The sequence below is a fragment of the Pavona decussata genome, unplaced genomic scaffold (genome assembly GCF_977016875.1).
Source record: "Pavona decussata unplaced genomic scaffold, jaPavDecu1.1 SCAFFOLD_254, whole genome shotgun sequence".
NCBI lineage: Eukaryota > Metazoa > Cnidaria > Anthozoa > Scleractinia > Agariciidae > Pavona > Pavona decussata.
In genome coordinates this window covers 919,624-945,774 of record NW_028145657.1, presented here as the reverse complement: position 1 = coordinate 945,774, position 26,151 = coordinate 919,624, and the positions used below count along the sequence as shown (strand labels likewise).

General features: G+C 38.3%; 1 protein-coding gene across 2 annotated transcripts; it reads right to left on the bottom strand.

Moving 5' to 3' along the window:
* Positions 1 to 1,923: 1,923 nt before the first annotated feature.
* On the bottom strand, positions 1,924 to 25,864 carry LOC146456456 (uncharacterized). Of its 2 annotated transcripts, XM_085092943.1 has the most exons (28): positions 25,040 to 25,864; positions 24,570 to 24,651; positions 23,556 to 23,924; positions 22,723 to 22,962; positions 21,905 to 22,034; positions 21,229 to 21,300; positions 20,470 to 20,541; positions 20,305 to 20,376; positions 19,312 to 19,377; positions 18,566 to 18,637; positions 17,862 to 17,933; positions 17,335 to 17,406; positions 16,389 to 16,460; positions 15,865 to 15,936; positions 14,198 to 14,269; positions 13,840 to 13,911; positions 13,256 to 13,327; positions 12,301 to 12,369; positions 11,715 to 11,786; positions 11,020 to 11,091; positions 10,172 to 10,243; positions 10,010 to 10,081; positions 9,830 to 9,904; positions 8,619 to 8,696; positions 7,404 to 7,600; positions 6,955 to 7,080; positions 4,444 to 6,006; positions 1,924 to 3,394 (listed from the first exon to the last, which is right to left on the bottom strand). In XM_085092943.1, exons 2-28 carry the CDS (start codon positions 24,619 to 24,621, stop codon positions 3,003 to 3,005), a joined length of 4,437 nt encoding a protein of 1,478 aa, XP_084949069.1. In that variant the 5' UTR covers positions 24,622 to 24,651; positions 25,040 to 25,864; the 3' UTR covers positions 1,924 to 3,002. The 2 variants fall into 2 exon arrangements, with proteins under 2 accessions (XP_084949069.1, XP_084949070.1); XM_085092944.1 differs by lacking the exons at positions 6,955 to 7,080; positions 7,404 to 7,600; positions 8,619 to 8,696 and having other exon boundaries at positions 4,444 to 5,774; positions 24,570 to 25,864.
* Positions 25,865 to 26,151: the final 287 nt, after the last annotated feature.

The following is a 26,151-nucleotide window of genomic DNA, read 5'->3' as shown; positions in this document are numbered from 1 at the left end:
CAGTCCCCACTCAAAAAATTATCAACCGCTGGAGGACCGCTGGAGCAGCAGCGGCAGACACAACAACGGCAACAACAACGACGACGACGACGACGACAACCACAACAAACTTTTCCACCTGCATGTATATACAGCTGTGCTGTCAAAAATCGTTGTAAACGCTATGTTTACGTTCGAAATTATTTAAATTTTTAAGAGCCCGTTATTTTCTGTCATTGTAACTCTGGCCCTGAAAAAGACTGGTGGTACTGGTTGAAATATTGGCCCAGATAAAAATGCCTTTTGCCGTAGTGTCAGCCCTGCAATCAGTTTGGTTTATTTACACGTAAAGTGATGTCTGGCACGTGCATTTCTACTACAAGAGATTCGGCACTGAACGAAACGTACTCAGAGCAGTTTATTTGTGCGTGGTATGGTCCTTTGCATTATTACAACTTTGTTAACAACAGTCTTCTTTAATTTTTTGGGGGAAGAAAAGTCTACTGAACGATAAAAAGGCGGTAAAATGATAACAGTAACGCCCACTTTCTCGTGTTAAACAAACACCCATCATCACAAACCGATGAATGTCGAAATTAGGGGGGGATAAAGTGCGGGATAACTGGCCAGGATCCAGTTGCATTAAGCATCTTACAGTGCGACGCGCCTTACCGTGGCCAAACAACAAACTTTGTTTTAACAAGTTAGCCAATCATGATACACGAATTTGGTTAACGGTCACGCCTCCTTGCCAAGCAAGAGATGCAACAAGGAATTATTGAAAACATGTCGTTTTGTATTTTATGGCTAACTTGTAAAAAAAAGTTTGTTGGCTGGCCACGGTAAGGCGCGTCGCACTGTAAGATACAGGGAAGCATTTGTAAACCGTTGTTTGTTCTTTCTGTATTGATTGATGAGTCTTCGACCAATAGTATGCTCTCGGTAATGAACTGGACCGGCTAGCCTGTAACGGAAGCTCTTGCTCGGGAATGTATTTAAAAAAAAACTGATTTGCACTTGAATAGGTTCCCTCACTTAAGTATCGTGTGCGGGCTGGTGTTAAGGTTTTCAAGTTTGCTTAATTTCCACGTTTCAAAAACATTACAATAATATAAAAATAAACAAGAAACATGCACGGTGGATTGTGAACGAAGCACAGTGGGTTACGAAATGGTCACACACCTAATCTAGGAGCTAAAATGTTTACTTACTCTGTAGTGCATGCAGTGTCTTGATCGGGGATATTTTTCTTTGCCTCGTGTGATCTCCCATTTCCTTACGGGGGCTAACGCGTATCAGTGGGAAATTCATTTGTTCATTTTAGCGCTTTAACATACACTGCAGAGTTAATTCTCTGATCCATCATAAATCTGTAGAGATTTAAGCCTGGTGTACACGTACGACCCAAGCATAAGCGCCTTGTGCTTGTGCTTATCAGGCTTGCGTCGTCCCGCTTTACACGTACGACGCAACGACGCAAGCGTAACTGACAAGCACAGGAGAATGGAACGATTTCCATTCTCTTGTGCTTGTGCTTGTACTTGCATCGTTGTGTCGTACGTGTAAAACGGGACAACGCAAGCATAAGCACAAGCGCAAGGAAAGGAAACTGAAAAACAGTGACAAGTTGTCAGCGTACATTCTAGTCATGTGTTCGCCATGTTGGAATCAAATCTCGCGCCAAAAGGCAGCCCGGCCGCCAAATTTTTATGCTTCTGCACTTGCGTATGTCACCTTATCACCTTATGCTTATCGCACGTGTAAACATCCTTGTGCTTGTGCTTATGCTTATGCTTGCGTCGTGCGTGTAAACCAGGCTTTAGTCCACACCCACACGTATGAAATAACCCACAAATTATAAATTCACCAAATTGTAAATTCTCCCAAACGCTCACTCACGAATTCTTGACTACATAATCATTCACAATTTTCTCCTTTATTTTTTCGTAAATTCAATCATACGCTAACCTACGTATCCACTCATTCTTTTACTAATAACTTTACCCAAGTAGCTAATTGTGAATACGTTGATGTGGCGTTGTATTTAGCAATATACATGCTACAGTGGAACCTGTCCTTACAAACATCTCTTCATTGTGGACAGTTCCCTTGTTTGGTAATGGCAAAATCCTCGTATATATATATATATACTCCTAACTCTTTATCTGAAAAAAGGGTGTGTGGGGGGAACGAACCTTCGGGGTCCGTTCGTCCTCGATACTTTATCGCGGCGAAAACTATTTTGTGTAGCCGATGTTCATAATTTCATATTCAATCTTTATTAATATTGAAAGCTTAATGTTGGTGCTACTTGTATTGACACACATCCAGTCGACCCCACCAGCTGATGATGGGCCTGGCCTCCGTTGCTTAAAGAGCGGATAACTGTATTCAGCGGATAAAGTGTTTTGGTTGGAGTACATTTTATTTGCTGGATTTAGTTATCCGCTCTTTGACAAACCAGGGCCAGCAGTATAGTAATCAAAGCGTATTGTTCCACACTTATGTGGCACAACCTTGAGACATGCAAACGATTGACTTCAAGCTATCAGCCTAATTTTAACTGTCATGCGTTTACAAATTTGTACAAAAAATTCTCACCCATCAATTAACAACATTTCTGAGTATTTGTAATTATCATTATTATTTCCCCTCAATTTAGTTATTATATAGGGCCTCTATGGATAGCAGTTTTAATCTTGTACAAAAACTGAAGGAGTTACCCTATTGAAATAAAGGTTTCTTATCTTATCTTATTTTATAACTATATTTTACGCTAAATTTTAATTGAATTAAATTTCTTTCATGATGATTACAGTACAAATACTTGTTTCCTGTGATGATGAAAGAGCCAAAATGTGCTTTTTGCACCCTAGCTAGTTATACGTGGGACGCAATGATACTTTCCTTTCTTTCTTTCCTTCCTTCACTGCCTGCTTGCGGCTACCTTCCTTCCTGCCTTCCCGGCCCGTAGCTTCCTTCCTTCTTTCTGCTTCCTTCCTGCCTACCTGCTTGCCATTTGTTTACAATGGAGTATTCTGTCTTTGCGGTTGATAATGTACAACTAGTGGCGATAACGCACTAAAGGTCGTCACGGAAGCATCTGCAAGGCTTGTGATTATTTGTGGACTATGTGGCCTGTTGCCATGGTGACCCTGATCCTCAAGGGACTCTTCGTTCCTCTCTTCCAGCGCCAGGTCCACAGCTCCACTCTCTCTCACAGCCCCAGTCACGGAAGGCATGCCTATTCTACCACTCTGCAGCTGCTGCCTCATCACGTTCCTTCCCATTAAACCCCGAATTTCTCCCTGTAAGTCGTTCAGCGGTAGAAGCATTGCCAGGCAACAGGACATGGACCACTGGGGATTTTTGCGCCATTCTTTTATGAAGTGGTAAAGGTAGACAGCGTACTGGACTGAAATAAAAAAATATATATTAAGCCAAAAACTGACCTTTTAATTTCTACTCCCGGCGAGTTAATTTTGTTTTGCTTTAAAAGTACAGAAGAGTAAATCAAAGCAAATTCAAATTACTGTTGGGACTCATTTGAAAGCTAGTCACTCGATCGATCATTTCATATTTTTTGTTCGGAAGCCAATTGCAAGATGTACAGTGTAATTGACAACCATCTTATTTAGCTTCCCATTTCATGTTACCTTAGCTTTCAAGCGTTCGATAATCTCTCGATGTTAATTGCGCTTTGCTCTTTTGGCTAAGGCTGGAGTAGAATTGAACGTTTTGAATTTCTCACAATTTGGGCTTGAAAAAGGTCTTAAAGATGTTATTAAATTACATAGTACACATGCTAAGGTGTTTAAGTTAACCTTAGTAGAAATCTTAGAAAAGGTTCGAATTGATGATAAGAAAACCATACAATTTTTTTATATTACTGTGTACGTAGCATGTATTCTTACACTTTTGATTGAGATGGACTTGATACGTAGACAATATTTTACCCACAGACAGACTGCCCGGCCTCCAGAAACAGGAGGATGAAATAATGAGGTTCGTATTAAGGTCGGAACACCGACGTGGGGACGTGTAGCAGGGAAATGAAGCGGGGATATGTCACAGAGACAGTTCCCCTTGGCCTCTTCCCGCCACGTCCCCCTTTTTTAATAACAAAGTCCTGTTGAAAGGACAGAAGGTTGTCCCCGCTACAAGCTGTATGAATTTCAGCTGGTATGAATTTGAGTGGCGACAAAGTGACCCAAATTTTGTTCAATGTCGCATCGTGTGCTGCTCTTGCAAACTGTCCCCAGGAGTTTTCATGCGTTTTGTCCCTGCAACGTGCCTCCTATTTATGGAGTGCACACGAAGGGACCTGTTCCTACTATATGTCCCTGTTACATGTCCCTTACGGTGTCCCGACCTTTATATCTCATTCTTACATGGACATGTTCCAATCTTATTTAGAAACATAAAATGTAATAGATTAGTACGGGTCCATGTCTATGTACTTACCAACAAGCAGCCCTATGACCAGAGTGTTTGCTCCAATCACTAAGACGTTGAACATTACTGTGTCCACGTACGGGTCAATCGAGGCTGGAACATTCTCTTTGGGGATTTTACTGACGGCGCCAATGCCCAAATTGACAAACGTAACAGCCAGGGATGTAAGCATCAGTTTGTTTTCAAACGGATCTTCCACTGGTCTCACGTAGGCAAAGAACATTCCATAGAGTCCGGATACAACACAAGCCAAACCAACATACGCTCTGCTTTCCCCTCCCACAAGAATCAAACCAGATGTTAATATCACTTTGCGGACAGTCTCGACAAGTTCCCAATACCACGATCTGGCAGTGTAATTCTCCGAAAGAAATCGCATACCTGCTGCTAGTTCGTTGTTAAGGTTTTGGATCGGTGGTGACTCGTTTTCCGTCGACGTTTTGATTTTCCTGTTTTGCCTCCAAAGAATCACGTAAGACGCAAGCGGTATGGAGATGATGTAGACTATTGCACAATATGCCGCGATGACCAAACGCTTGTATCTTGGGCTATTGCAATCAACAGTGAAGTCCGCTTTCAGGTACTTGAAGCAGATTTCTTTGGATTCGTCATGACAAACCTTACGGCAAGCAAGCGGGAGGACATTTGCAGTCTTTGAACAAGTGCTAAGGTACGTGACAAACAGGAAGAAAAACAGGTTTCTGTAGATCAGTTCCTTGGTCTGAGAAATTTGTTTCGCGTTTGAGTCATCGCTCAGTTGACCATTTCGTGCGATCATGAACCGTCTCACTCCATAAGCTGCAAGTGCAAATGCAACAGCTGCAGCGTTCATCATCAGGATGGTGAACAAACTTCCGAATGCGTCTACCTTCAGTTGCGGGAATAGACAGTGGATGGGAGCAATCTGAAGGACGTTCAGTTGAAGCATTTCTGAATACCTCGCTATGGCAGACAGAGAATCTGGCCACTTAATGAAGGAGAAAGCTTCTAGCAATCCAAACGTGACTTGATAAAATCCAATGATGATTTTTAGCCTGGCCAAAATGATGTCCACCAGAGGACGTCTTTTGCTCTCTCTGTTCTTCTTTATACTTGTCCACACCACGACTATAACAAGTATCAATAGCAGAACTATAATGATGGTCAATTGTCCTGCCATCCAAGCTTTCGATGGACACCTCTTGCACGACTGAAGCCGCTTATAGTACCTATGGCTACAAACCTCACAGAGTGGTCCTTCGTAGCCTTCATTACAGCTTGAATCCAAACCACCCAAGCAAGATTCTTTTCTCGGGCATTCATGAGGCATAGGCATTGTGAATGAGTATTCAACCACGTCGCTGTAAAACGAAGGATTCGGCGCAAGAAGATTTAAAGTGAAGTTCCGGTAGTAGCTTTTGTAGATGTCATTATACCATTTCCACCAATATCCCGGTTTAAGCGTGGCGTAGTCATTTTTACACTCCAGTCCATCTTTTTCACAGGGTTCACAGCCCTTGAACATGTGAGTGCGATAGAAACCGTTGAGACAATTACACGCTCGAAGCCCGGCAAATGAGTTGGTGTCGGTTCCTTTTGAAAGACAAGGGAAGACCAACATGTAACATTCAGATTACGAGTAGTGTCTGATTTTCTCAGGGATAGTGGAGTGAGTGAAAAAATGGGGCGCTCCTGAAAATTGCTTTCCGCATCTCTTTGAGAAACAATTTTCGTGCTCATACCCAACAAGAACTAGTAGATTAATTGTTTTATCTAAAAAAATCAAGAATTATTGCTAGATCTTGCTGATTTTGCTTTGAAAGAACAACCACAAGACTTTTTACTGGTCTCTATTTCTTGGACGTGGTATTATAGCTCATATACCATGGCCGCTAAACCAATTAAAATCCCTGGAATTGCATTACACAATGACCCAGTTTTTAATAAATGCTTTTATATGTAACTAAAATCGCATTACTTTGAACACTTTATAGAAATCAAAATGTGTAACTGTTGGGGTGACTCCGGAAGTTAAAGAAGAGAGAAGGGGTGAGATGAGACTTTCTGGGCAAAATACAGGGAAGCGTTTGAGTTTTGCGACTTGCAAGAAACATATTACAAATAAACGTTAAGGAAAAACACTGTGCTATCTTTTCATGGCCACAAGAGCTAGAGGCATTTCCTGAATAAGAACACCAAAGAGGAATGGGAGGGGAGGGGGGAGGGTTGGCTAATGGTTATCATCTGGAATTACCAAAGTCAGGTTCTCCTCCCCCGACAACTTGGTATTGTTCAACGGTAGACATAGGCCACGCTTTGTACTGTAAATAACCAAATGGCCATTTTTCTACCTTTTAAATACGTTTCATTTTCCATTCGGTGTGGTGTTACCTTTTCTCGTCTATAGTGTTCCCAATGGATAAAACATTGCGGGTGATCTACTCATTTTATAGTATTTTTGTGTAGAAGAGAATCACCTGAAGGGGACTACTTTGATATTTTCGACAGTGTTCTAAAATTATTGTATAATTTCATCCTAACCTTGTGGACATGCTGTGCAATCTGTTGCTTGTTTCCCCGGTCTGTCAGAAAGGGAAACAAAAGTACCATTTGGACACCTCTTACATCCTTCACTAACGAATGCCAAGGAATCAGCAAAATAACCTCCTGCAAAAACAAATAAGATTTTGATAGATGGATTTTTCAGTCAGTGACAAATCGGAAAACGAAAATCCTAATGCTCCCAGCAGGTGACAACAATCTAGCAATAATTGTACGAAGTCCAGGATTGAAGTAAGCAGTAATGTGTAATCAACGAGAAAAATTAAAACGCACAGATTATAAAAACAATTCAAGAGAGCAAACAGTGATGTTTATTTTTAATGAGCTGTGTATATTCTAGACAGCGCCATTGTGGATTGATGGATGGATGGATGAATGGGTCTTTAGACGGATAAATAAAAAAAAAAAAAAGCACAAAAATGTTTTACCTGGAGGACATATTTCGCAACTTGGCTCATCCTTAACCGATGAGTTGACAAATGTTCCGATAGGACAAGGAAAAAATTCAAAATCAGTTGACATCTTTGCGAATCCAGATTGTCGTAGCGCGTTCCGCATGACGCCCATAGTGTTGCCTTCAAGATCACCGAGTTTGATATATTCATCTTCACTGTTTCCAACGCCACTAAATTTTGAGGAGAGAGTAAATTGTCAAAGAATAAGTAATGAGATCTGAGCAAATTGCAGTGTGCAGCAACGCATACATTCAGTGTATTTCATCTCTGCAGAAACTCACTTGATGCACTTATATAATTAGATGGTCTCGTTCCCTTCCATTGTCCATTAACAGTGTGTCTTAGATAATCGGTAGGAGCTTGTTGTTGATCGTTCTTTTTTTTTTTCGAAGTTCTTTATTTAACAGTCAAACACACATTACAGAGCTGAGGTATAAAATATTACATACAATATAAGTGGTGCGAGAAAACAAGGCGTATATACTACACTGTTAATTACATGTAACAAAGCTTACAATGAATCTCATTTAAAGAATTCAAACTATTAAGCTACAAAAAAAAAACTATACAAACAATAACATTGAAATTAGTTGTCAATTTAAAAATCTGGCCCATTTTTCGTAAAAACTGCTGTATTTGTTTTAGCTGAATACTATGTATTTTTCTGTTTCAATCTTTTGATCGATGTAATAACGCTTTAAAATCAGCAAAACGAAAATTGACTCTATGTATTGCTTTACAATAGATTAGGTCACGGTATTTACCAATAAGAATAAGATGGTTTAGGACTGAACAAGAGGACCAATTATTCAAGATGCCGTACACGATTTCTTTCCTGCCTAGAGTTGGAGTTTCTTTGGAAATGCACTGGTACCAACCAGTGAAGTCGGACCAGAAGGAAACAGCAATAGGACAGGATACAAATAACGTGGGTGACTGTTTGCTCCACTGATTTGTGCAGTAAGGACAGCAAGGATCCTCGACTTTTTTCATTTTGTGAAGAACAGCTTTTTGTGTAAAGTATGTTTTGAATTATGTGGATCGTTCTTTCCTTGAAAATTCACTTGATAATTACCCCGTTGGTGGTTTAGAAGCTGTTCATAAGAGCAGAGTTTTAAGATTAAGCAGATTTTTGACGAAAGCACGGTACAATTACCGGCCGGCCATAACTGGATAATCTTTACTTACAGTTGTAGCCTACAGCGCACAGAAGTACCATTCTTGCCTATGAAAGCCATAGAACCGATGTATCCATCACTCATAGTTCTGCAGAACAAATAAATAAATAAATAAATAAATAAATAAATGTTTGTTTTAGAAAGAAACGGTACGTCAGCAGTGCTTCACTTCGGTTAATTTCCAAAGATCGAGCTCTCGGAGAAACTCCTTGGAGCAAATCAAGACCAACAACAACCTTGTGACACGAATTTCTGGTGTAGCTGACTACGTATACTATCCAGCGGGAGGGAGACCTTATTATATGTAGTGTGAGGAGGAAGAATGTTTAGAACAGGGGTTGACTGGGGTGGCCGTAATGTTTTCGTTTCAGAGCGTTAGATGTCGTTTTCTGCGAGTAATCTGAGTACTTATATAACTAAATCGAGGTAAGCATTCCCCCATTATTCCTTTAATTTCGTTTTGTATATTTCACACGGCTCTAAGCTTGAAGTACCACAACTAGCATCATCTGTTTGGACAAAATTAAGCACATGAGAGAACTTATAGGCGCCATGACAGTAAGCTCCTAAAATATGAGAAACCATTAGAGTCGGTTGAAACGACAATGGCACCATGAGGTCAATCCAGGGGAATTTATTGGACAAGAAATGTCTTCAAACGCATAACGAGCGTAACTTGACTAAAGCAATTTTAATTAAATGTTTGGGTTTATCAACAGAGTTGAATTGGGAACGTAACCTTGGCTACGGTAAAGAGATGCGAGACATGCCGGCGATTGTTGACGTTTCGAACATTAGCCTTTCGTCAAAGCGAATTTTCATAGACGTTTTTTTGGAATCTGACAGTGAGTCTGGGCAAAAAATTGCCGGCGTCTCCTTGCAAACGTCTGTAGTCGCTCTGACGAAAGTCTAACGCTCAAAACATCAGCACTCGAATCTCTTTACCGTGGTCAAATCACCTCATCAACTTTTTTGATAAAATCAAACATTCGTTTCTACTCCCCACTGCATCGATGCAGCACCGTAGTTCCTTCAGAAATTAACCCCCTTATCCATTTTTAACTCAACTTGGGGGAACAGGGATGGCGCAGTCGTGCGAAAACTAGCCTCCAACACCAGCGTGGTCCTGGATCGAGCTGGGGAGGGTCCTCATTTAGTTCTCTGAGCTAAATACATTGACACTTATAATTAATTAATTGAAATACTTCATTAAATACTTACATTTTCGTGGTTAGTCCGTCGAGACCTTCCATCGACTGTGAATCAACTGTTCTCAGTGCAGTGCGAATCAAGTATCTTTTCATAAAGAAATTGTATCGAACTTTCTATTAGAGTTGAAAAACTTAAACCGTGAAAAGTTTTAAAAGTTGGTCGTTACTACAATATGTTTTGGATACTTACACTGTCATACTGGAGTTGCCTATTACAAACGCCTTGGATCCAACGTTGTTTATTTTGTTGTCACTGAGCATTCTATTAAAACAATTAAAACATATCTGTAGAATTAGTTTGTAGTTACGTTTAGATTATGAAAAGTGGATGGAGTGACCCTCAAGTACTTACAGTACTCGCAGCTTCTGAAGATTCACAAAAGTTTTGTCGGGAATCTTGCTGAGACGATTTTGATTCAGCAACCTGGAAATTGACATTCAGAGAAAATTGTGTATGTGATAAGGAGGTCAGTTCCTTTACATAGTGAGTTTACTTCGCTACTTGGTTCAACAACAACAACAACAACAACAACAACAACAAAAGCGTTTATTCAGACACGATAAAATATTGTTACAGCAAATTGTTGATGGAGTCGTGTATTTGTTCGAGTTTGACGACAGCTTCGAAAACGGCATGGAATCAAAGGAAAGAGTGCCAAAAACAATTGGGATTTAAAATAATGTCCGCAGGAAACGGATACATGCTAAAAGCCCTTGGCATTGATCAGGAAAATACGTCAAGCTGAATTTGAATTTGAATTTCTCCCGGACCAAGATATCTGATGTGAGTATCAGATAGACGGATGGGAGGCGAAGTGGCGCAAAGGTTAGGGAACTGGACTTGAAATCCGGAGGTCGCGGGTTTGGGCCCGTCGTCGGTCAGGCTTGTAAAAAGCCAGCTGGTTTGTCTCCTGCCAGTTGGGATTTTTAACCTGTTATGTTTAATTTGATTATTTGTTTCCCGTTATCACTGAGTCAGTGGAGTGCCTATAAACTAGCTTTGGGTAGCTAAGTTCAATTTCACTATATAAAAAAAGCAAAACAAATAATTATAAAGCAAAAGCATTTGACAAAGATATCTGGTGAAGCAAGTGATACTCGTGCATAAGTGATCGTTTAGAAGGCTATCTACCAAATACATCATTAATACAACATAAAACATGGACTGTAAACGACTGAACCACTTTATTTCAAACTTACAAAAAATCGAGCTCTGTTACGTTGGCAAACGTTTCTGTTGTTATAGAACTGATCATGTTCCGTTGCAGCGATCTGCAAAAATACACGTGGATTATAAAATTAACACAAATACAAATTTGTCATTTATTACCTACTGTGAAGGTCTAGTGGGGTTCATTTAACTGATAGCTTAGAAGGGGCCGAAATATTTATTGTTAACTGCTAGCTGAGAAACGTTACGGAAACAGTTAACTGGATGCCTAAAGTTTGCCTGCGTTTCGTTAATGCCTGGAACCTGGGCTGTCACCGAAGATGACTTGGAGCCCCTCACCAGTTGTTTCTAGAAGTCGTGTGATCGTCAGAAGATAATAAGCCGCGTTCGCAAAGTCTCGAACGAAATTGGAACCACTCGAAATGTCTCTGAAAATACTCGGATGATACTCGAAACTGTTCGGCTAATGATAGGGACACCAGTAATACGATACAAACCGAAACACCTGCGTGAGAGGTAAACCGTTTAACTAAGATCGATCCGACCGACAACTGATAGCTGAGAAAAATTTTAGCTGATGGCTGAGAAATGGCTGATATTTTTAACTGATAGTGGAGATGGAGGTGGGATGGCGGAATCCACCCCCGCCCGGCCCTAGAAGAAAAAAGAAAGTTAGAAAAAAGAAAGTCTAGTTGGGGTTAACATTCCAGAACAGAGTACTTACAAAACTTTAAGGTGACTTAGGCTTCCAAACAGTCCAACGGGAATGCGATCTATTTTGTTACTTGATATGTCCCTTAAATAAAAACATTCACAGTCATTGTTTATTAGAGGTTCAGAAACAGATTGGGTTTATTCATTGCCAAAAAATTACATCCAACTACATATGAAATTAAAAAAGTGCAGTAGTGTAGTATAAAGGATAAGTGTACCAACTAATTTTTGACGTTGTTATTATTGTAAGCGATATTTCAAGATAAAAACGATATTTTGAAGTAATATGTCAAACACGAGACCCAGTGTTTCATCACATATCAAACACCGAGAAGAGAGTTGAAAATACGACGCGTAGCGGAGTATTTTTGACGAGCTTCGAGGTTTTTGATATTGTGATGAAACACTGTGACGAGTGTTTGATATAACTTCTCAAACAAACTGATTTTGAAGGAGAAATTAAGGATGCAAAAACGAGGAGTTTTTCATCAGATTTCCAAACACTTCACGGTGCATGATTTCCTTTGTCTTTGGCTTTTGAATTATTAATGAGTTTGAGAAGTTCGTATACAAACAAGCATATGCCTTCAACTCACAATAGGCGTAGATTGGTCATCGATCCAACCTCCTGAGGGATTTTGCTCAGTTGATTATCATTCAACGTTCTGCGTGAAATTCAAACAAAACAAACGATAACGAGAAAGGCAATGAAAATATCCAAGGTAAAACGAAAATATTCGTCAGCTGCTTGGCACTCATATAAAAGCTATAAGCGTTAGGTAACTGGTCGAGAAGTGGCAAAATTTGAAGAAATTTCAGACATTTCGGTCTAAGCCAAATCACACTTGACTACCACTGATAAAGGGCTAAGCCAGCCCGAACCTTCTGTACTTCTTTCAAATTCACCATTTATGCAACTTTTAATGAAAATATTATATTCTGTATCATATAGTCATCTTTTTGATTTCCTCAAATTGAATTATTCATTGCGCCGAAGAACGGTCCACATGGCACAGCAACTGGGTCCTTGGCCAAGTCGACGGGTACGGGTATTTTGTTAAACGGCGTTTTAATTATCCTATCACTATATATATACGATTTAGCGTTTGATAGCACTTCCGAGTGCCAAACCGAACGCAAATAAACTTAACTTTTCCAGGGCACGCTCAACGAAAACACTGCCGAAAGCCTAGATTTAAAAAGAGAAAATGTTTTATAAAAAATACTTTCGATTGTTCAGCAGAAACTTTTGCAAATCGACAGGTTATTTTTGCTGCTGACTTTGTAGATGTTTTCTCGCTAAAAAGCTCAAAAAATTAATAAAAAGAATCCAGCCTCATTTAATAACGTTTTGCTAAATGTTACTCTTTGTATGTTCTTTAGCGTTTCAAATATGGATGGGGGTCCCTGAGGTGCTCGGTAGTCAGAGCCCAGTACCCTTTGATCTGCGATTACGCCCAAAAGATAAAGGGTAATTTGTTGCAGTCAGATTAATTCAATGCCAGTTTACTTATTAAGTCGTATTTCAAATCACGTAAATTGTATACTTACAGAACATTCATAGATGTAAGGTTACTCAACAGTTTGGCTGGAATCTCTGTCAACTGGTTGCTGCTTAGTTCTCTGTTTTGGAAAAGTGTCGGTAGTTTAACAATCCAGTATTGTCTTTTTGAATTAACCACGTTTATGTCTGGGATAACTTGAGTTACCAACTACGGCGTGCGCACGTTGGGGTTTTTGACCAATTTTGTTTAAAATGGTGAAATAAGACCTTCAAATAGCTACAAAACAATTCTAAAACAACGAGAGGAATTACTTCAATTCATGAAAGAACAACGCGTGATCTGGAAAAACGTTTGCCTAATATTTTTCAAGTTTCGATCCATTCCATTCTAGCCAGAGGCACTTTTCGACAGTTTTATTGCACACTGGGGTGATAATTTATAACAAAACTAGGCAATTATTATTCTTTTATTTCTGTTGACAGACAAACAATTTTTTGTCAGCGAAATGACATTAAATTCGCGTGACACTTTTACTTTAATTAGGCGCCTTTTAGGGTCATGTTCGATTTGCACTGACGTCAAAAGCGACAATTGTCATAAGATCAGTTGTACATCATTTAAATTACTCACAAGTGTTCAAGTCTGGTACTGCTCGGAAGAAGTCCATCCTCTAAATAAGATAACTTGTTTCTCGTTAAAAACCTGAAATTATTTACAAATTAATCTGGGCCGAGTTGTTCAAAGTACGATTAAGCTAACCCACAGTTAGTTTTAACTTTAATTCCAGTTTAAATACTGATCAATGTATGTTTTCCGGCTTCCAGTATGACTTGTTGGGCTCTTAAAAATATCTGACAAGGAGCGAATGAAACGGGTGGGGAGGGGGATTGAAGGTGGGCCTTTCCCTGTCTCCGAAAGGCAGTTTTCAGACTATTCTGTCCTCTCAATACAATATCAGGAAACTTGTCTTACAGAGTAAAGTACTCACAGTTTTCTCAATCCCTTGAGATTTTTAAAAATGTCCCTTGAGATGTTATTTATATTGTTGTCACCAAGATTCCTGATAAAAAGACATTGTCTAATTAGAAGGTACTTGTCCAAAAAGCGTCAATTGGCTTTTGCTATTTGCGGGTAGAGTTGAACTATACGATATTTTCGATGGAACTAAAAAATAAAAAAAAACACTGACCTGTCTGACTGTTTAGAAAAAAACGTACAAGAGGCTGAGCTGTTAACAAGATTGCATCATGGAATTGTCAAAGCGTTTATCTTATACCTTGAAATTAAAGTAAAATCACACTAATGTGCACTTTCTAGGTACATTAATTACCGTAATAATTATTTCCCCAGCTTATCAGGGATAGTCCCACGCATAATATAGTTAGCCGTTCTTTATTTATTAAATTTATAACCAGTTTGTGTTTTCTGACGTGTTAATTAAATCCAAGATTGGCGGTTGTGCTGAACATTTGACGAAATTTTAACGTCACTTGACGCTATCGCCTCATTTTGTGGACACCAGAGGAAGCAATTTTTGGACGCTCTATAAACGCCTTTATTAAGTTTCATTGTCATAGTGTTTTTTCGAACTTACAAACGGTGGAATGTGCCTCCCCCCAGGCTAAATAGAGTTTACCGAAATTTTTCAGATTCAGCCGAGGCTCCTTGATCGCACGGGGCGACCTGCAGCCTCTCACATTATTGGTCGAAAGAACAAAAGAATGAACAACAGAACAATGATCCCAACCCTAAAAACAGTGGAGCTGTAGGTTATCAAGGTCCAGTGAAAATAGGACTTTGAACAGGTGCAGTCCTACTGGATCCCACCACTATGCTGACTAAATGGAATTACAAAAACACTGTACCCCACTGCTCCCTAAATTACCAAGTACAAGTCAAACTGAATCAGCGAATTAAAATACTGTTGCTGGACAAAACACTTATTCGAGTCAAATTCGGTTAAAGAATATTGCACTAAAAAAATTTGTACCCCACGGCTCCCTAAACTACAAAGTACAAGTCAAACTAAATCAGCAAACTAACATAATGTTTTACTGTACTGTAGAAAACACTTATTCGAGTCAAATAGGACATTTTCACTATGGCGTCATTTTACTACAACTACCAGAATCCTTCTGGTTTTTCTTTTCTCATGCTAATTAGAGCTATTGTTCTTTGCTCTCTACTGGGATTACAAAATTTGCATTTGAAAAGGAAAAGGAAATGAATTCTGGTAGTTGTAGTAAAATGACGCCATCATGAAAATGACCTATTGGGCCTGAGGTGAAGTTTTTACTGAATGCATGTGTTTTCAGACATCTTTTAGGAATTACTTACAAGCTTGCGGGAATTTTTTCCTAACTTATGTCTTAAGCTTTGTTAATTCAGATTTTGCTTGCAAGCTTAGTCTTAAAATAAATAAATAAATAAATAAATAAATAAATAAGTAAAATAAATAAACTTTGTTTAACGAGGGTGACACTTTGTTAGTCTGTTACGACTAACAAACCTGTGGCACTTTCTTCCTTCATGAATTACTCTTCTTTCCTTTAATGCCCATTCCTGTCACATGGCTATTTATTTCTCTATTTAGTTCGGTATGATAATGCTGGTTTCTCGTTGGTTACGTGAAGCAAATAGAAAACAAAAACTTACAAGATTTCCAGTGACGTCATCGTGCTGAATATGTCTGGGGGAAGGACCTCGATTGAATTGATACTCACATCCCTAAATGGGAAAATTGTCCCATGTAACATCATCTTTAAGGCAAGGAACAATCCCAAAGAAGATTCAGGCAGGATTTTGTGGTTATGTACATATTCTTACAGTTATTCGGACTACAACATGAGATTGGTTTTATTCAGTAAAATACAGAATATTACCTGATGGATCTTTTAAAGAAAATGCAGTCATAATCACTGGTCTGGCAAATCTCAAGATAAAATCAACAACCTTTTCTCCAGTCAAAGGGTTATAGAAAAGTCTAAAAGGGAGACTTACAAGAATATCTCGCATCAGCAAACCCTGTACATGAAAGCTCTCATGAAAAGGCAACATGTTCATATCAGATGATTTTTTAATTTATTAGTTGACTGATGGAGTGCACAATAATCGACGACAGTTGATAGGGTTGCATGGTAGTTGCAAATTTAACATGACATTACGTAAGTGTGACTTACAAATGCCTCAATAAGTGATGTCCTTGAAATATGCTTGATGGTAATATCTTGATTTGGTTGTAAGTTAGGTACCTGAAAATATACGAGAATGTGACGTTAAAAAGCAAAGAAATGTGGCAAAGGAGAGGGACATAACCATATAATAATAATAATAATAATAATAATAGTAATAATAATAATAATAATAATAATAATAATAATTAATAATAATAATAATAATAATAAAAACTTCTGGCTTTGCTTAATTGACTGGCCTTCCCTCAGCTTAGGTGATCGCGTCATTGGGCGGTGATATTATGCCGTTTGCATTTCCTCACCACATCACATTTTTATTTATTTATTTATTTATTTATTTATTTATTAAAGCTTTCACCAACCAAGAAAAGATTACACAGTGGCTAGGGACACACAACAGAGTGAGACTCCAATTAAAGTGTGCCCTTGAAAATTTATAGAATACGCATATAAAATTTACATATAAATCATTCCATATCTTAATTGAGCTATATCTATTAAAATAACCTGAAAAGCTATATAAAATTATATCCTTATGCTTAGAAAGTTACGAACTAGATTAAATATTTGAAAAGTATCACAAGTATTATGATAATTATGATAATAACAGCTTACATTAAATCGTAATTAGTAAAATAAGTTTCACATGAGCTTAAGGATTTCTTTTGCTTGAAGCAGCCAGTATCACTTTTGCCTTGAAGTGGATGCTGGTCTACTGCAGGGTCTATATACCCACATAAAATTGAAATAATAATAATAATAATAATAATAATAATAATAATAATAATAATAATAATAATAATAATAATAATAATAATAATTATAATAATAAAAATAATAATAATAATAATAATTATAATAATAATAATAATAATAATAATAATAATAATAATAATAATAACCTGAATGAAGAGAAACAAAGTCTACTTACAGTGTTCTCAATTTTGTCATGTTCTTGAAGAGGCCGGGTTGCAAGCTGTCTATTTTGTTTCCTAGCAAGTCCCTAATGTTAAAAAATAAACAACAAACAAAAATTTCAGTGAAAACGTAAATCTCATAAACATATTAGGGCAATTATTTTTTGTTCCCTATGAAAAGAAAGTACGTTTTCGATATATTTCCTGGTGTACTGGTTACATAAAAATGCCTTTAAATTATTTTATTTGTCCAATCTTGTTTTTGATCTATTTTAAATTACAGTATATGTAATAAGATGAAATGATTTGGAAACATTCATTCAAGCCCTGGATATCTACCAAATGTGATAGTTATCTGGTTACCAAAGGACTTGTATTTCTTCAGTGAACGATGGCCGACTTAAAATGGGACTGGCGGAGCACGCTGAAGGCTGGGTGGTATGATTGTAGTGATACAATACACTCACTGTCTTTCAAAAGATCAGTTTATTTTGCAAAACTACTGCACTCTGTAGAGTTGAAGGAGAAAAGTAATGCTTACAGGTACGTCAGGGACCTCAGGTCGTCGAAGATTCCTACAGGAAGGCTCCCAATTAGATTTCCTTGTAGATCTCTGCAATAGAGGACAGCAACTTTACTTTGAATCACCATGACTGAATGCCACAGATATGATATTAAATATAGGTTTTTGTTGAAAATGTAATAAAGGAGTAGGGATTAAATAGGAGTAGGGGGGAAATCGCCAATGTATTACACCACATTTTCTTTATGGAAGAAAATAATTTTGAATTTCGAAATTTGAGTTCTAAATTATCTAGAGTTGACTTTTGAACCCAGAAATGACCTTTTTCTCCACAATTGTCTTGTTAACTAATAGAGCTAACACCAGCTAAGTGGCCATTCCAAACGTGATCAGTAATAACATTCCGAGCTCTAACGTGCAGTTATTCGTAGCAGTAAGGTAAAGGTAAACAAGGAGACTACTTTTTTGGCTCGATGAACCAGAACAAGTGAGCAATATGAGATAAACAAAGAAAGTGTGCATGACTAGCCCTTGCCGTATCAAGAATCCCTTGAATGTCGGTGATAAAAAAATAACTTCTAGCAATTAAGATACACTATGATAGGAACTGTTGAGCACTTAATCTTTTGTTTGTGATCTGTAAGGAAACTGATCCACAAGTGTTAACTGATAATACTAGCGCGATTTGCAACTGCACAACTGCGAGAAATATGGGTACTTACAGTCCAAATAGTGAGAACAAATTTTTGAATGTATCATTTTGCAGTTCTTTAATCTTGTTGCTGGCAAAATCTCTGGTAAATAATAAATATGGAATATTAATGAAGAAATCCTCTGAATACAGCAAACGAAGGCCATGGAATTAACTTGTCAACGAATGAACAAAGCAGCAGGTGAACTTGTGAGTTAGTGAATGACTAACAGTAACAGTAACAGTAAATAATTTGCCATAGTGTTGGGCCCGTAGCTCACAGTAAACACTGTATTTTGCCCCACGTTTGCGAAATTCAAAATTTCGGCCAATTCGCGTGTGAGGCGTTAGTAAGTAAACCTTCATTGACGGTATCACCTCATTAAAAATGCTCTTTCACTGAGCCAGTTACATAACAAATTACAAAACTATGATGCTAAAAAGACACTTAAGCTACACCAACATGATCCTAGATAGACCCTAAAACTATAAGGGCATAAGATTGATCTTCTTAGCTTTCCCTTTGAAATGGTATCTTCTCCATGTTTGAAGATCGGCTATCGACCGCTGCTATCAGTAAACATGTGTAAACATTGCGTATACCAGCAGTGATGTGGGTAGTTCATAAACAAGTATACAAAAACGCAGCCCTGGAATTTAAATTTCATGTGTATGCTCTCCACGAGTTAACCGCTAAAAGGAGATATGAGACATCTTGATAAACAGTTAGGTCGTACCAATAAGCCTACTTACTATCGTATCAGTAAATCTACTTACAGTTGTTGCAAGGTCGTCAAGTTCAAGAGTGCTGGTATTTGCTGAAGCTGATTGAAACTTATTGTCCTTAAAAAACAAAACAAAACAAAAATACACTGTCAGAAAGTAGTAAACAAAACAACAAACTTTGTAACCAAATGAGTCTGAAGATATACCAATTGGCGTGTAGCAGCTAGAGTCACATGACCTAATGTTACTGTTTTTATATTATGGGATATAAGTAAAAAAATAACAGTCATATAACGAGCATGCCAAAATCAGGAATAGCTCATTCGCATTAAGGACGGTGCCTCCGAATATATGGAAGAGGTATTTTTGTAACAGCCGATTGTAATCCACAACGAATATTGGGGGTAACCGGGCATTTTTCAGAGATAATTAAACAATAACAATTCTAAAAAGCTTTAGAATACATAATTTATGGTATTATTTTCCAAATTGAAAATAACTTGTTCTGAAAAGTGCGTAGTTACCCATCTGATCTTCTTTCTGAATTCCGTTTGACACTTATCTAAGATCTGCTTTTCTTGCATAGTGATATAAACTGCATGCGCAAAAATATCTTTGCATTTTTAGGTACCGTCTACTCAATCGGTGGGCCATCCTGAGGTGCGTAGAACGTATGCGCAGAAACAAAAGGAGACAACGTCCTTAAAAAGCAGTTTGATGGCCATGGAGAACATGATCTTGTGTTCGATCATCACAAACTCGCATCCTCGCCCCGCTATAGCTGTGAGACGCCCGTTCCACAGAATTACACATTCGTAATAGTTCATAGTTGGGTAAGTTATGATCATCCAGGTGAGTGTAGTCCTGTAAAGGACTGTTTAAAGTGACATTGACTGTCATTTCTTCTACCTGAACGGAAGTTGTCATCAGTCACTTGATTCTATAGTGATGACTTCCGCTCAGGGCCAAGTCCAAATTCCCCGCGGACATATTTCCCCTCTCCACTCGTCTGAATAGAGTTAAGCGATGTGTTAATCTACTCACAGGATCTGTAGGTTAGACAGCGTCCCAAAAATACGAGAAGGAAGACCATCAATTTTATTGCTGTCAAGCCTCCTAAAAATACAAATAACATCATATGGAAATAAGTCAGACGAAAATCACTTGGTGACCAAATTAAAATTGTAGATAAGTGTAATTAACTCTTACAATTCTCGAAGTTCCTTTAGCTCATGGAATGCATCAAAACGAAGCTGGCGTATTTCATTCCACCTAAGGTCTCTAAATAAAGAGAAAAATAAATCATAATCAGGGAAGAGTTTAATTACTCTCAGGTCTACAATGTTCAAAACGTAAAATCTTGGGCAAAGGGGAAGAAGGTAGGCGGGAGGTTAGGTAAATAGTGGTAGTGGGAGGGGAGGGAGGCAAAAAGTTTTCATCCAGCTTATCCCTCGGCTAAGGGCTTCAAACCAGCCTCAACTAACCTCAGTATTTGATAGGGAAGACTCTTCAATATGCAGTCTGTCATGTTTCTCACAGATCGTTAAGGTTTGATTGTTGTCACATATATAGAAAGGAAATAGAGCTCCACCTAAAGAGGCCGTGACTTGAAAAAGATAATTTTTTTTGTCAATGTTCAATGATATGTTAAACGGCCCTCTGTACCTCAAAAGCATTCGAAATGTTGAAATGAATTCGTTTTCTAAATTAAGAAAAGAACAGCTAATTTGTTTGCGTCTTACAAACCGTTAAACTTTCTTTTAGGAGTATTAGCAATGCTACATGGACACCACTTGGTCAGTAAATATATGTCACTTGGCAAACTAGTGGACATCTTGTCATTATTTTGCGCGGGTATCCGCTTTGATAATTTTATTGCCTAAGGGGTTTTTATAGTTACATGATGCAAAAAGGCAAGGGCAGGATGTGGCCTTTAACAATAAAACTTTTTGAGGTTGGTATACTCACAATATTCTCACTGTGCTCATGTACTTGGAGCTGGCCACGGGAAGTTCTCGAATCTTGTTTTCCCTTAGCGTCCTATATACAATAAATGATCATAAGTTGCCTGATTAATTAAGGATAGATTGACCTTTAAGAAAACAGAGTGAGCGATCATGATGGCTACCGTAAGTGCTATTTTTCTTTTTTGGAGCGTTTTGAGGCTGTCAGATCCCTCCCTAAGTGACAAAACAATTATTTTCGTGTCACTAGCAAGGAGAAAATTTTCAGCACTTGTAAGAAAATAGACTTCTCGTTGCCGACTGGAAGATCCTTTCGATACCAAGGTTCTCATCATTTTGAGTGCCACAAAACCAAAACATGTTTTTTTGGTAAGATAAATCTCCTTGTTTTGGATATAATTGTGATAAGAAAAATTGACTTAGTGTTTTCCTTTAATTTTCCTGTGGCTTCTCACCGCAATTTAGGCAATTATTTCGTGTCGCCACTGAGCTGCGGGGAGAGTGGATGTAGTCAAGAAAAGCACCTCAACTGGTAGAAGACACTAACTGAGTATTTGAATTCAAGAGCTGAATTTTGAGGTCGTTAAGTCTCGCTTATTGGCATGCAATACGCCATAGTGGTTGTCTGTTCAACAGGATTATAATGGCAATCAGTTTACATATTGTGCTTGATAACGTACATATCTGTGGCAATCGTTGGCGCACATTTGAAGATGCCTTCAGGAGAAGGTATACGCCAGCAGATGTAGTAATTGTTCATCAAACCATCGCTAGAAACGCCTCCGTACCCATAGCATTTGCTGGTACAATCTGTAAAATGAAAAGAGGGCAACAAAGGTAAGATCGGAAGTTTAGTTTATTGAAACATTTACAGTACATTTGTCACTTTGATCGATGAGGATAACAAACTGAATTTTCGTACCGTCAACCGTCCTCGGCCACTGTCATTTCGAATTTACTTTATTGCCCTTCCCGGTCAACATCGCGGCCGATGACGTACACTACCCTTACCGAACACTGATATTCGTTTTTGAAAAAGAACCCTGATAATATAGTAAAACAAGACGTTAAAAAGGACAATTACGCCCAATGAAGCGATAACTCTTGATTCAAATAAGTTGTTGAATACAGCCAGAATGATTATACCAGTTCCACCAGAGGCTAAACAAACAACTCGTGAAGACAATGGAGTCATTTGTGTCGCTATGATGAAATTTAAATTTGCTTCAAAATGGCCATTTATAACTGATTATAAACAGTAGATAGGACAACCAAGCGATTCATGGCCTGATATTACTGTTCACGTATTATTCTAATAGGCCAAGTTGCAATTTGGCTGACCACTTTCATCCTAGCCATCCTGGTAATCCTGGTCATCCACGTCGCTTTTCTAAGGTGACCTATAGTTCCCTTAAAGCTTTCTTTTATCTGTCATTTCAAAGGACAACACAAAACAAACAAACAAACAAACAAACAACAAAACAAACTTAAAACATACTTGTGAGTAAAGTGACGTGTATTTCCTTGGAGACCATTCCAGCGTTATTCCTTGCATTGCACTTGTATGTACCCTCATCATAAACGCCAATTTTAGCGAATCCAGTGCTTTTAACCAGTTCTTGGCCGTTTTTATTGGTTATTGTTATTTGTATGGGAGGAGTACCTTTTGCTGAACACCATAACCAATATCCCGACAGAGCCGTTACAACCGGACCCGGTATATGCAATTCAGGATGTTCTGTAAAGGGAAAACTGAGGTCCATTATGAGGGGTTAACGGCGTGGATACGGGACGTTTGAGCAAAATGTTATAGGGATACGGGATAGGATAGAGAATCCGAATACCGACTTTAAGATTTCGGAGTACCAGGATCTACAGTTGAGAGTTACTATTTAGGGGATTAGCCCTCCCCCCCCCTCCCCCTGCACAATTTATATTATGAAGTACAATTTGCCATTTCTTGTTGTGAGAATATCTTTTTGCACAGATTTTTTTGTCTGGGGAAGGGACTTACTTGTAGAAGCGAGAAAAAAGGAAAGGAAGAAAGCAGTCTGAAACCAGGAGGCGCATGCAGTAACCCAGAATTATCTGGGTTACTGCATTTGCGTTCACAAAAACCAAACGTATTACAAAACGATCAGTGGTGACTGGTCCGAGTGGGCCAACGTCACTCACTTCGTACATAGATAGCTATAAGCTGTTCTTTGGAAAAGTAAGATTTCTATCGTATTTTTTCAATCGCCAACTGCATAACATCAAGGTCGACAGGACGACTATAAATGGGAAAAAAGCGATATCGTTATTAAAAGGTAGCAAACTTTTCTACTGTACCTGTTGTAATAATAGAAATGTACGATCCTTCAAAGTTGCAAAGAGGAGTGTCTTGGGCCGTGGTAAGCCGAAGAAGGAGATGGCGACCGCTTGAATGCAAGGAAAATGGTCGTTTTGTCCCATAAAATATTCCAAGTGAGGTGTTATGCTCGCTGTCACCGTCCCAGGCTTGAAGCTTAGTTATTCCATTGCTTTTATCATCTTCACCTTTGTAATACAACTCAAAAGTTGTAAATGTCATGAGAATGCCGTGATTGTGTGGCACTGTTATCTGCCAGCTGCAACTGGTGACTATCTCGGATTGAGGAGATTTGATAATTCCTTTTGAACCTTCGATTCTGTGAAGACACGGTGATGAACTTGCAACTGCTGTATATAAAACGTGGAAGAATAAATACCAGAATAAACGCGAAACAAGCCTCACCTATTACCAGACATAAACATAGACCCTATGCAAAAGTGGCTGACATTTCAAAAGTCTTTCGTCTGAATTCCAATTAACCTCACTAGCTTCGTTCACGGTGAAATATTCTTTTGATTTTTGAACTCAAGAACGAGGTTAGTGAGGCTAATTTGAATGCAAACAAAAGAATATGAAAATGTCAGCCATTTTTGCATATGGTCTATGGTCTAACTATAGTCCCTTCATTGTTGTGTTGTTTCCTTAGACAGGAAACTTTGCTCCACATTGTCTCTCTTCATCCAGGTGTATAAATGGGTACCGGCGACATACTGCTGGGGGTAACCTTGCGATGGACTAGCTTCCCATCCAGGGGGGAGTAGCAATACTCCCAGTCAGTGCTTCATGCTAAAGAAACCAGGCTAAGCTCCGGCCGTGTGGGCCACTTAGGCTCTTGTGCGACTTTACCTACCCTATGGTCTAACTGAGTTTAACTTCAACACTTATCTATCTGTAGCTTGAATACGCTTCGACTCAGGAAAGACAACTCATAGAGCACCGGCCAAAACAGCTCAAAAGCGTGTACAAAATGACACAAATTTCGTTGATTTTACCTTTTCCTTGAACAAACAATCCAAGAAAGTAAAGTAGCGTTGCAAACAACATCGTGTCCAAATTATTAATCCTGTGATTATTCTGAAAATTAATGAATTTTCATTAGGTTCTCACATAAGACTAACAAATAAAAAAAAATAGATACTGGTTTTCTTCACCGCAATTTCACGGCTTTTTATGGCGAACTGTCTCGCCGCAATTTCACGGCTTTTTATGGCGAACTGCCAAGTCGCTCTTTCATTTATAGTTAAAATTTTGTTCTGCGCAGTTTGCCTATGCCGAATTTTGCAAATTGTCCGGCGTTTGCAGTCAGTCATTATAGTTTTTAAATTGTGTTAATTTAGCGGCGGGATGTGGGCATAATTGCAGCCGTAAGTGATCCCCAGGAAACCTAAGGGGTTCTCAGTATGTTCATATTGCAAGTGCCATTAGCGAGAATATTTTTATAATAATTATATATTTTATTCACCGAAACGTTCGAACTCTGATGTCCACTATTCCTCAATTTGCACCTGCAAAAAGCAATTTCCAAAGTAAGCAAAATAAACGCTAAATTACATCCTAATTGACGTACCTTTTGAAACCTGATTGCTGTCCCCGATTAAAACACACCAATGAGTGTCCAAAATGAGCTCAGACAAGAATACTTTTCCCAAGGAGATACGCTGCTTCAAAGCTTTTCTGATGAACGAAGTTTCTTAAAGGTTGAGATCATTACAGGTTTTACCATTCAGACTATAACCCCACATACATATTAATCAGAAAAATTTTCCACGGAAGGCAAAACGCATTGCAGGCCAGTTTATTTTCCTTTCACAGCAAATGAAACTTACCCATACTCATTTTCACTGATTTCAGAGCTAAAGGCTGTCCTTGCTTGACAGAGAGATTTAAAAATCAACCTGTTTCTTGTAAGAGAAATGTAAATAGCTGCCACCCTTAGGAATAATTAGTGAAATATAGGAAAGCATTAACACCATCAAAGAAATAAAGAAGGAGCTTCAAAATACACAGACCATAGTCAAATATTCATTTTTTCTTATATTGTATTAGTCACTTTTTTGAAAACTCCAGTTCGTTAGTAAGAAGAGATGGTTACATGTTCAATCGCTTATGAGTTTTACTTATTTACCTTAATTTATCACCATCTAACCACTGCCTTACTGAATTATTCTTTCTAATTTTCTAGATGGATCACTTAAAATGAGAGAACAGTGTCTTTAACTGCTCTGCAACTTAGTGATACTTGCCTTCTTTCGATGACATTGACTTTGTAAACTAAAGCGATTTTCACAAATACTGCATAACGAACTTTTCTCCTCTGACCTAGCAATTAGATTGCCGTAACCTTCATTCTAATTTATATTCAAATAAACTTCGCCAGGAACAAAGCTAATCGCAACAAATGTAAACAATCGATATTGAATATGCATGACATGGATGTATTAAATACTTTCTGGTTTGGAAGGCCAATGTTATAATCAGTGACAAAACGTTCAGCAACACCAAGCCAACTTATATAATCGTTTTGAAGAAAAAAAGGTGTGAACCTCAGTCGCCAGAAAAACCGAACCGAAAAGG

Bases quoted from the DNA above. Each gene is read 5' to 3' on its own strand.
- LOC146456456 (XM_085092943.1), bottom strand. From the start codon at position 24,621: ATGTTGTTTGCAACGCTACTTTACTTTCTTGGATTGTTTGTTCAAGGA. The intron at 17,934-18,565 runs GTAAGTACCCAT...CCTCTATTGCAG, and splicing joins TTGTTCTCACTATTTGGACT to AGATCTACAAGGAAATCTAA. The intron at 11,092-11,714 runs GTAAGTACTCTG...GTATTTTTGCAG, and splicing joins CTAAGTCACCTTAAAGTTTT to ATCGCTGCAACGGAACATGA.